General features: G+C 36.6%; 2 protein-coding genes across 2 annotated transcripts in view; both read left to right on the top strand.

Annotated features, from left to right (window-relative positions):
- mri1 (methylthioribose-1-phosphate isomerase 1) overlaps nt 1-4,644 on the top strand; it is a 20,006-nt gene extending 15,362 nt beyond the window's left edge. The window contains exons 5-6 of the mRNA XM_062033494.1: nt 249-473; nt 3,544-4,644. Coding sequence (XP_061889478.1) covers nt 249-473; nt 3,544-3,677 — 359 coding nt within the window. The 3' untranslated portion in view covers nt 3,678-4,644. The remainder of the gene's footprint in view (nt 1-248; nt 474-3,543) is intronic.
- Nucleotides 4,645-6,440: 1,796 nt separating this feature from the next.
- On the top strand, nt 6,441-11,787 carry lg22h19orf53 (linkage group 22 C19orf53 homolog). Its single transcript, XM_062033614.1, has 3 exons — nt 6,441-6,594; nt 6,859-6,914; nt 11,508-11,787. The coding sequence occupies exons 1-3, from the start codon at nt 6,504-6,506 to the stop codon at nt 11,637-11,639; spliced, it is 279 nt and encodes a 92-aa protein (XP_061889598.1). The 5' UTR covers nt 6,441-6,503; the 3' UTR covers nt 11,640-11,787.
- The last annotated feature ends 91 nt before the right edge of the window (nt 11,788-11,878 follow it).

The following is an 11,878-nucleotide window of genomic DNA, read 5'->3' as shown; positions in this document are numbered from 1 at the left end:
CAGAAACTCAATCTGCTCAAAGGAAGGTCAGTTTTGTAGCTTCTGTAACAAGCTAAACTGTTTTCTTAATGCCTGGCTGGTGCAATCGAATGGTAGCGTGTGATCGACCTAATGGGCATCCCTGCTCCAAATGATGTTCCTTTATGTAATTCATTACCGTACCAAGGAGTCTGAGCGTTTTGTGCAGCCCTTTGAGACATTCGTGATTAAGGGCTATATAAGTAAATTTTGATTGATTTTCTCTACAGCCGTGGTCGTAGGAGCAGACAGGGTGGTTGCTAACGGTGACACGGCCAATAAAGTGGGAACATACCAGCTGGCTATAGCTGCCAAGCATCATGGGATACCTTTCTACGTAGCTGCACCTAGCACCTCATGTGACCTGAGCCTGGAGAGCGGCAGGGACATCATCATTGAAGTTCGCCCCTCTGAGGAACTCACCAGTATTAATGGAGTCGCCATTGCTGCCCCAGGTACGTGTGTATGCATGCAAGTAAGGTTAAATATTGAAACCTTAGCTGCTGTAGTAACCAAAGACGTGATAAAACTCAATGATATGATTATGAGCTGCCAGGTTCTTCATACACTTGGAGATACTGTGCTTCTTTCTTTCTTTCTTTAGTTTACTTCAAACATGAACACACTTATATCATAATACATCACCCAATTTCATATCATTTCATTTTACATCATGCCCGAAAAGGAGTAGGAAGAAGCAAAGCTTAGTTAATCCTACCCCTTTCCCACTTCAAAGCGTTTACAAATATATAGAATCATTTACTGACCTTTTTATATAATAAAATAACATCTATGAATTAGTATACACAACAGTTTTGTAATATGTAATTAATTAATTCAGTCATTATTAACATACTGAGATGAAGAATATCTTATTTTCAATAAGGTTGGAAGTATTTCTCATAATTCTTCTTCTTTGTACTTTGTAAGCACTATTATTTTGAACAACCTCTTAAACTGGAGGTTAATAACTAAGGTATATCAAATGAAAGTAAAGCTGAGCCAGTAAACGTACAGTACTTGTGTGTTTTAAAGAGATAGGTAATACTGAATTTACTAGCCAACAGCGGAATTCTGTCGGTGCTACCGGGTACCAAATCAGGTCAAATCAAACGGTACCATATTCCGCTACGTTTGTTGCACGTGACGTCACATCCGGTTGCAAACTTGACACCGGCTCAAGCACTTGGCGGGCGAACAGACATATTGGTAGCTGACGGCTTCTAAGTAATATTGCAATTAGGGCTGCAACAACTAATCGATTAAATCGATTAAAATCGATTATAAAAATAGTTGCCGATTAATTTAGTCATCGATTCGTTGGATCTATGCTATGCGCATGCGCAGAGGCTTTAAAAAAAAAAAAAAAAAAAAATCTTTATTTATAAACTGCAACATTTACAAACAGCTGAGAAACAATAATCAAAATAAGTATGGTGCCAGTATGCTGTTTTTTTAAATAAAATACTGGAAAGGATAGAAATGTAGTTTGTCTCTTTTATCCGATTATTAATCGATTAATCGAAGTAATAATCGACAGATTAATCGATTATCAAATTAATCGTTAGTTGCAGCCCTAATTGCAATACCCACACAGCATACATGCCTGATAGAAAGCACTAAAAAGTTAATGCACTGGCTCAGTGCTAATTTACCTTGGATATATCGCGACCCCACAAAAGGGACAAGCGGTAGAAAATGGATGGATACCATTTACATGCTACTGATTAACATTAGTGATTTTAAATGTCGATTTAAACACATCCAAATTTGGTAATGAAAACTACAACTATGATGCATGTGACAATCCAACAGCTGGTGTGTATTAAGTACAATAATTACAATACCTGGGGCCAAATCAGGCCCAAAAATTACACCACAGAGTTTAGTTCAATACATTATTGCAGCAAATTCCTAAAAATTGTATAGAGAAATTTGGACCACTGTAAACACAGTGACAGATCCTTGAATTGCATTTTTGACTTTGCTAGCAAACATAGAACACTGGGGTCCAAACGTGAGTTTACATAACTGAGGCGTTCCTCAAGGCACCCATTTAAGCCCGCCCCCTTTATGTTGTACGAATTTTTTTTGTGTGTTTAATATGAATTATATCACTAAAGTGGTGTTGTAGCTTGTTTACTTCAGATGCAGTCAATAGTACATTTTCAACTTATTTTATTATACAATCTGTGTTCCTCAAGATTTCGTTTTAGGTCCTCTCTCTTTCATCATTTGTGGTATTCAACTGGTGGCCCGCCAGTTCCGTTGGAAAAAACTTGTAAGAGGCTCACATTTTTGCAGCAGATTCTTAAAATTCGCTGGGTGCTGTCATAGAGATATTTGACTAGCTTTTTTGCAGAAGGTCCTGAAAAACCGCACAGCGCTCCTGTAACTCTGACAATATAAATAGACCAATATCAAATGTCAACTGTAGAGGATGCTGGTTCTCAAGAATATACAAAATAAAACTACCGTACTTTTCGGACTTGAGACCACACTGGTATTTAAGGCGCACCCACCAAAATTTAAAAGCAATACATGTTTTTACCTTTATTAGCCACACTGGATCATAAGCCTCAGATATATACTGGTTCCAAATACTTTGTAAATGTTTATACCTTAATTGTTTCTAAATGATGCTTGTCACAAGGCAGTAAAACGGCTGGTCCAACAAAACAGAAGCCATCGTCATGGCCCCACTAATTGCGGAAGCTAGCTCTCCAAACAGCTAAACAGACTCAATAACTCTACAGTCACATTATGGGGAATTTACAAAACTGAAAAGATAAAACAGAATGCCGTTGAAAGTTAGTCAAACTAATACAGACCATTGTAAACATGTTAGCATATTCGCTCATGGTAACAATGCTAGTGTGAATACATTTTGCCAGATTTTTGAGTGCCGTGTGTAATGTTCTTTATTTTCAAGAGAACATTTAATGTTTTGGTGTTTACTGGCGTCATATTGCAGTCTACACATATTTCTTATGTGTGACTATCATCTACTGGTCACACTTATCATTACACCATGTACCAAATAAAATTGCTTCGAGGTCGGTAAGCACAACCGGAATTATTCCGTACATTACGCGCACCGCGTTATAAGGCGCACTGTCAAGTTTTGAGAAAATGAAAGGATTTTAAGTGCGCCTTATAGTCCGAAAAATACGGTACTTGCAAATGATTCTCAGAAGTGCGAGAAAAACTAAATAAAACGACTGGAAAACACAGTTATCATCGTCAGCTCAATGTTAAATGTTATTATTAAACAAATGAACATTTATAAAACAATCACACAAACATTATTGAAAGTTGGCACTGTTGAGTACAAATATTGATTCCCACTATCAGGTATTGGTTCTGTATCCGTTCAAATATAAAGGGTACTATCTTTCATTCTTTACATAATTGTTAGCTTATGGCAAAGTAGTATTTTTTCTTGAAGTGATGAATAATTATAATATTTCTTACTAATATAAACCATTATTTTGTTCTTGAAATAATAAAGGTTGATGTTTTCAGGTATCGAGGTGTGGAACCCTGCGTTCGACGTGACCCCCCACCAGCTGATCACAGGCGGCATCATCACAGAGTTGGGGGTCTTCCTGCCCTCAGAGCTCCAAGCTGCTCTCACTGGCCGCCTCACTGCTCTGTAGAGCAACACCTGCTGGCGTGTGTGCGCAAATGCACCTTAAGACACACACACACACACACGATGATGGTTAGTTTGTATCGCAAGCAAGTTGTTTCTAATTCTCACACAAACTCTGCAGGGAGTCAAAGAGACAAATTAACCTTCTCGATTATTTTCTTCTCACAAGAAATGTAGATTTTTCCACGTTGCTCACGACAATTGTTTCTCCTTTGAACACCTTTCAAAATGACAAACTGCCAAGCAGTCAGTTTCCTCACGTGTTAGATGTGTACAAATACAAACGCACATCTTCCTGCTGCTAGCGTGTACATAATGTACAAAAACAAACACTGCTAGTTTCAATCATGTTATATTAACATTTCATTTAAGTCTTTGTGTACCTTCTGTAGTAATGACAGACCCATTTCTAGCTATAATAGCAAAAAATGTTTTTTGCCGAGTGGACAATTTGAATATGTTAGTTGTATTTATATTTCATGGCATCTTTGTATTTAGTGTCACATTTACTTGGTTCATTTAACAAGGTAATGGGAGTTTCATGTACTTTCACCTTTACAGGTCAACTTCATTTTCAGAAAAACCCTTTTGACACAATTTGATGTTTTTCCAACAAGTGAACCGTAAATCAATTAGTAATTATATTCATGCTGTTCACATTTTCATATCACAGCAAGCTATTGATCAACACAATTTGGCCACTGAGCTTAGAATGTCATTGGAAGACAAAATATATTATGAAATATATATTCTATTGTGAAAGTTACAATAATTAAGTTCACCTGTAAAGTTTCTGTATTATATATACGTTAATACATTTTCACTTCATGTGAGTAGTCTGTGTTGCCATGCTGAGGTTCACATTACTACACTGTACTAGTATACAGTACTGCACTGTAAAATGTGGATAAAGAAAACACCACCAAAGCATCTTTGAATAAACGTGCGCCAATAAAGCAACAGTTCTTTTCAAAATGAATGAAAATGACAGTCTAGGGAAAATGTTTTATTTATAAACGTGATGCATCTCTGTTGTATGTATTTTATTAAAACTTTAAAAAAAATAGATAAATTCAAAGATAACTTAATATTTAATTTCAGTGTAAACCCAGCCAAGCTGTTAATATTAGCATTAACATCGAGAGGAGCCAGATGAGGTGGTTCGGGCATCTGGTCAGGATGCCACCCGAACGCCTCCCTAGGGAGGTGTTTAGGGCACGTCCGACCGGTAGGAGGCCACGGGGAAGAACCAGGACATGTTGGGAAGACTATGTCTCCCGGCTGGCCTGGGAACGCCTCGGGATCCCCCAGGAAGAGCTGGACACAGTGGCTAGGGAGAGGGAAGTCTGGGCTTCCCTGCTTAGGCTGCTGCCCCCGCAACCCGACCTCGGATAAGCGGAAGAAGATGGATGTATTGATGGATGAATATGGATGCTAATATTAGTAATGGATAACGTTACGTGATGCTATAATTTGAGCATTAATTATAAAATCAAACTTTTTTTAAAGTGTTTTTCATACATAAAAAAATGCAATATAAAGTGCTTTACAGACTTAATTGATAGGGGTGTGGGAAAAAAACGATTCGAATTCTAATCGCGATTCTCACGTACGATTCAGTATTGATTCTCATTTATCAAAAATCGATTTTTATTTTAATTAATTTTTTATTAATCAATCCAACAAAACAATACACAGCAATACCATAACAATGCAATCCAATTCCAAAACCAAACCAGACCCAGCAACACTCAGAACTGCAATAAACAGAGCAATTGAGAGGAGACACAAACACGACACAGAACAAACCAAAAGTAGTCAAACAAAAATGAATATTATCAACTACAGTATCAATTTTAGTAACAATTTCAACATAACAGTGCTTAAAAATCCCTCATTGACATTATCATTAGACATTTATAAAAAATAAAATCAAAATTAACAATAGTGTCACAGTGGCTTACACTTGCATCACATCTCATAAGCTTGACAACACACTGTGTCCAATATTTTCACAAGGATAAAATAAGTCATATTTTTGGTTCATTTAATAGTTATAACAAATTTACATTATTGCAATCAGTTGATAAAACATTGTCCTTTACAATTATAAAAGCTTTTTTTTTTTAAATCTACTACTCTGCTTGCATGTCAGCAGACTGGGGTAGTCATTTTGAATCGGAAAAATATTGTTTTTGAATTGAGAATCGCGTTGAATCGAAAAAAATCGATTTATAATCGAACCGTGACCCCAAGAATCGATATTGAATCGAATCGTGGGACACCCAAAGATTCGCAGCCCTATTAATGAACATGAATACACTTGTTAATATTGGCAATTGTGTTTTTTATTGATGTTTAAGCAAAATTATTTATTCCAAATCAATTAAATGCACAAGTGTGAATTTATTTAGATTTTTTTTTTCCAAACTAGCACATGGTTAAAGTTGTTTGAACATGAAAATATGCATACATTACATTTGTTAAAAGTGTTTTATTCTACATTGTCATTACCTTTTGTAATGTATATTTATGTTGCATGCTAGCATTAATACATTGATATTACCTTGAATTAACGCAATTACATTTATCAATATTAGTGTGTCGATTGTCAATCATTTGTGGTCACTGTTAGTTGCAGAAATGGTTGTGTTGACAATGTTCGCATTAATTATTGCGTTAAATATGTATGCATTGTTTGTTGTAATATGGTCGGTCAGTGGTTGTTTCGTTGCACAAGCAATAGGTGGCGCCAAAGCACTGACTGGAGGGCGGATGTGACATCACAGAAGAAGACGATTTTCCTAGTGTTGACTTCCGGTTAGCAAACATGGCGCAAGGTTCCCGCAAGTTTAAGGCTCAGCGTCCTGGAGTCGCTAAAAAACACCAACACCACAAACAGAAAGGTCCAAAGAAAGGAGGTTTGTCATATTTGATTATTAATCTCATTACAAGACAGAAAATGTATTAAAATAGCAACTTGTATCGACCAACATAACACGTGGGATGTATGACGTACGTCATCGTCTTTTACTACAAGACATACCTCAGTTCTTCATATATTCACCGTGTAATGTAATATATGGAGAATAATCAACTATTTGTCCTTATTTTTCAAACGGTATATTTAAATGTGATTACTTTATGGACAATAAAATATGTAATATTTTTTAATTGTCTTCAAGGAAGGATCATTGCAGCCAAGAAGGTTCAAATCGTTCAACAACAACATTTGAAGAAGGTAAGATATATTATACTGGAATTGTAGTATTATGTCAGTTTGAAGTACTACCCAGGCCTCAAATTTTAACTTTTTAAGGTAAAGGCAAGTGTTGCTTTAACCCTTGTGTAATGTTCATATTGTTGTTACTCAGCCAGTGCTTGTGGGTCTGATGGACCCGTTATATTTTGTGGCTTTTAATGCCTCACAATCAAACACTTTTATGTTAAAATACTGAACAGATGTTTATTGGGATAAGGTAAACATCTGTTTAGTATTTTAACATAAAAGTGTTTGATTGTGAGGCATTAAAAGCCACAAAATGCAACGGGTCCATCAGACCCACAAACGCTGGCTGAGTAACAACAATATGAATGTTGCACGGAAAATTTCTCTGCCAGTTTCTGCATCCCACAGGGATTCTTCTTTTGTGTTTCTGCACCTGCGCTTCCAACACAAAGTTGCAACATTGTTTGTCAACACTGTCTGCTCTCATTTTCTCGCACATTTGACCCTCTGATGTTCTGTGTACCTACACTCTGTCCTCCCCCTGTCTAGGCCTGCTGTGTGTGTGTGTTACACAGAACATCAATTTCCACACTTCTATTAGCCCCGGGTCTAGTGGACCCGGACATATTATGTGCAATAGAAATGTGTAGGGGGGTGTGTGGTCATTAAATATGTATTCTGATATATGTTCTTCACAGAAAATGAGCCAAAGCCAGTGAGTCTCAGTTTAAAAAATGTATTAATTGTCTCATTTTTCTTTTAATAAAAAATGAAAACGGGTCCCACAGACCCGAACACCACACAAGGGTTAAAGGAGGGCTCATATTTTAGGGCACCAAGGCAAACATTTTTTTTTTTTCTCGAGGCAGGGGCTCCAAAGCATGCATGCATGTATATACAGTCGTGGTCAAGAGTTGACATACACTTGTAAAGAACATAATGTCATGGCTGTCTTGAGTTTCCAATCATTTGTACAACTCTTATTTTTTTGTGATAGAGTGATTGGAGCACATACTTGTTGGTCACAAAAAACATTCATGAAGTTTTGGTTCTTTTATGAATTTATTATGGGTCTACTGAAAATGTGACCAAATCTGCTGGGTCAAAAGTATTAATACAGCAATATTAATATTTGCTTACATGTCCCTTGGCAAGTTTCACTGCAATAAGGGGCTTTTGGTAGCCATCCACAAGCTTCTGCTTGAATTTTTGACCACTCCTCTTGACAAAATTGATGCAGTTCAGCTAAATTTGTTGGTTTTCTGACATGGACTTGTTTCTTCAGCATTGTCCACACATTGTCCAGGACTTCAGTAGGCCCATAATAAATTCATAAAAGAACCAAACTTCATGAATGTTTTTTGTTGTGACCAACAAGTATGTGCTCCAATCACTCTATCACAAAAAATAAAGAGTTGTAGAAATTATTGGAAACTCAAGACAGCCATGACATTATGTTCTTCACAAGTGTATGTAAACTTTTGACCACGACTGTATATATATATAAGTATATATATATATGTATGTGTGTGTGTGTGTGTGTGTGTGTGTGTGTGTGTGTGTGTGTGTGTGTGTGTGTGTGTGTGTGTGTGTGTGTGTGTGTGTGTGTGTGTGCGTTAACAGGGAGTGAGTGAGCATTGTTACTTAGGATGCATTAATAAATTACTTGTTTTCAATAACTAAATAATTATATGGTATTACTAATCGTCCGGAATTTTACCGCAGTTAATCATTATATCGTTTACCGTTACATCCCTAGTCCATTAACAAGTGAAAATTTAATGGACCACAACAGTTAACTGCTCCACACTGAGTAGCTTCCCAACTCCCTCCTCACTTGAGCCAGACTGATGGAGTGTTGGGTGGGTGATGGCTGGGTGTGGGGAACTGGGCTGGTGGATTGTGAGAGGCTGTCTGAGATGGGTTTGTTAAGGAGATGTGGACTATGCTGGGGCTGGTGTGAAGGGGTTGCAGTCAAACCTGTTGGGAAAAAGCATTCTGTTTGTTGGCCCACTCTTGGTTGCCAGAAGCTTAGTAAACACTTCCACCTCTCCCATGACCGGAAATCTGTTCCAGGCTGGTCCATACTTCACGGATGTTATTTTGCTACAGCCGTTGTTCCAGTTTTTGTGTGTAGTCCATACTTGCCAACCCTCCCGTTTTTAGCGGGAGAATCCCAATATTCAGCGCCTCTCCCGACAACCTCCCGGCAGAGATTTTCTCCCGACAAACTCCCGGTATTCAGCCGGAGCTGGAGGCCACGCCCCCTCCAGCTCAATGCGGACCTGAGACTGAGTGGGGACAGCCTGTTCTCACGTCCGCTTTCCCACAAAATAAACAGCTTGCCTGCCCAAAGACGTCGTAACATCTAGGGCTTTTATAGAGTGCACAACTGCGCACACAACAAGGAGACGAAGCAGAAGAACGAGGAAGTTACAGACATGGCGGCCGAAATGATATACTCATCATGAACGGAGAAGTTAAACAGGACAATACTGCCATCTAATGGATAGCCACTGGAACACTGAAATTCAAGTTGTTGTTTTTTTTTCCAATGTAAATAAAATAAAATAAAATAAAAATATATATAGCTAGAATTCACTGAAAGTCAAGTATTTCATATATATATATATATATATATATATATATATATATATATATATATATATATATATATATATATATATATATATATATATATATATATATATATATATATATGAAATACTCGAGTTGGTGAATTCTAGCTGTAAATAACCCCCCCCCCCCCCAAACAAACCCCCCCCCCCCCCCCCACCTCCCGATATTGGAGGTCTCAAGGTTGGCAAGTATGGTGTAGTCCTTCTTACACCTCCTGATCTTATATTTAAGCTCCTGCTGCACTCTTCTCAGCTACTCCGTGTTTCATTCAGTGGGGCCTTCAGCTCAGTGGTGACACGGTTTATTGTTGGGAAAACACCGGACCATCTTGGAGGGCACAGTGGTTTGCAAGTTTGAAAAGACTACTAAATACGTTGGAGAAGGAATAAAGAAAGCTGTGAAACAATTAGAAGCACACAGATAGAAATATGGTACCGTATTTTTTTAACTATAAGTCGCAGTTTTTTTCATAGTTTGGCAGGGGGTGCGACTTATACTTAGGAGCGACTTATGTGTGAAATTATTAACACATTACCATAAAATATCAAATAATATTATTTAGCTCATTCATGTAAGAGACTAGACGTATAAGATTTCATGGGATTTAGCGATTAGGAGTGACAGATTGTTTGGTAAACGTATAGCATGTTCTATATGTTATAGTTATTTGAATGACTCTTACCATAATATGTTACGTTAACATACCAGGCACGTTCTCAGTTGGTTATTTATGCCTCATATAACGTACACTTATTCAGCCTGTTGTTCACTATTCTTTATTTATTTTAAATTGCCTTTCAAATGTCTATTCTTGGTGTTGGCTTTTATCAAATACATTTCCCCAAAAAATGTGACTTATACTCCAGTGCGACTTATATGTTTTTTTCCTTCTTTATTATGCCTTTTCGGCCGGTGCGACTTATACTCCGGAGCGACTTATACTCCGAAAAATGCGGTACTTAGCTATTTCGCAGCAGCGAGCGGCCACTGACGGCAAATGTTGCTACTGATTGGTTAACATTTTTACGAGACATTACAAATTACATGATGGTTTACACTCCACGCCAACATTGTTTTACCTAACATAATGAATAATCGTGATCAATAATCGTTATTTCAATATTGATAAAAATAATCTTAATTATTATTTTGGCCATAATCGTGCCGCCCCCCTTATGTGTAAGACTAGATCCCATACATGAACACTATTTTTATCCACATGGACAAAAAGTGCAGTTATGTTTTATGGCCATTAGGTGCCATCTTGCAAAATTCCTAAATTTTTTTTGTTTTTGTTTATCTCTTATTTTCATAGGGTACCATCTTGCATAATTTTCACATGTATTTGTATTTATTTTTGTTTATTTACAACTTATATGCACATTCAATTTATACTTGAGGTAGATGAAACACGGTGTTCTTATCTACAATGTTTCTTTTTCAAAGGAAATCATTTTGAATTAGTTGTTCCTGTTTTTTTTTTGTTTTTTTTTAGTAAAACGTGGCTGAAATATTTCAGAATTAGTACTTTTTTTTAAAAATTTTGAGCACGTTTAAAACTACTGTAATAATAATCATAACCGTGCTAATTTTGGTCACAATAACCGTGATAAGAAATGTTAATACTGTGACATCCCTAGTTGTATTGTAGAATATGGCAGCTTGCTGTAGTATTTTTGCAGTAGTAATCAGCAATAAGTATTATTTAACGCTGGGTAAACAAATCAGTTTAATGGATTATAAATAATGTCTTCTTAGTTATACATTTTTGCATTATGGATTTACAGGTTGTTTTATTGTTTATAATAAGTAGATAAAAAATGTATAACGGAGTTGAAAGTTTTTTTATAATTGAAGTGCACATTATGTGTACTTAAGAAATGGTTTATGATACTCGTTATACGTTCAAACACCCACAAGAGCAGTTGGTTATGAAATATATTTATATAAATTTTTTCTCCAAAGGGTCTGGAAGTTGCCATCAGAAACAAGATTGAACAGGAAGTGACCCAGAAGGCGAGTTTATCCCTTCACAAGCCGCTGAATGTGGTCAAAGGTTCACAGGTCAAAACCAAGACAGGAAGCAGCTCCAAATAATATTAAAAAGTATACAATTATGCATGCTATGTTGGTTATTTTCATCACATCATAAAAACTTTGTTAAAACATGAACTAGTGTTTAGTCTGATTTGTTTCTAGAAATGTCGGTTGCATCAGATTTTTTTCCAATGTAAGAGTTGCATGCTTTATGATTAAAATTGTAAATAATGTCAAATATTGTAACATTTTGAAATAAGTTGACCATCAGTTTCCTGCTCATGACGCTTAATTGCCAC

Source organism: Entelurus aequoreus, linkage group LG22, assembly GCF_033978785.1.
Source record: "Entelurus aequoreus isolate RoL-2023_Sb linkage group LG22, RoL_Eaeq_v1.1, whole genome shotgun sequence".
NCBI lineage: Eukaryota > Metazoa > Chordata > Actinopteri > Syngnathiformes > Syngnathidae > Entelurus > Entelurus aequoreus.
Note: the sequence above shows the minus strand (reverse complement) of the source record. Positions and strands in the feature narration are given on the sequence as shown.

Coding starts and splice junctions, on each gene's coding strand:
- lg22h19orf53 (XM_062033614.1), top strand. CDS start 6,504: ATGGCGCAAGGTTCCCGCAAGTTTAAGGCTCAGCGTCCTGGAGTCGCT. Junction 6,595..6,858: donor GAAAGGTCCAAAGAAAGGAG/GTTTGTCATATT, acceptor ATTGTCTTCAAG/GAAGGATCATTGCAGCCAAG. Junction 6,915..11,507: donor AACAACAACATTTGAAGAAG/GTAAGATATATT, acceptor TTTTCTCCAAAG/GGTCTGGAAGTTGCCATCAG.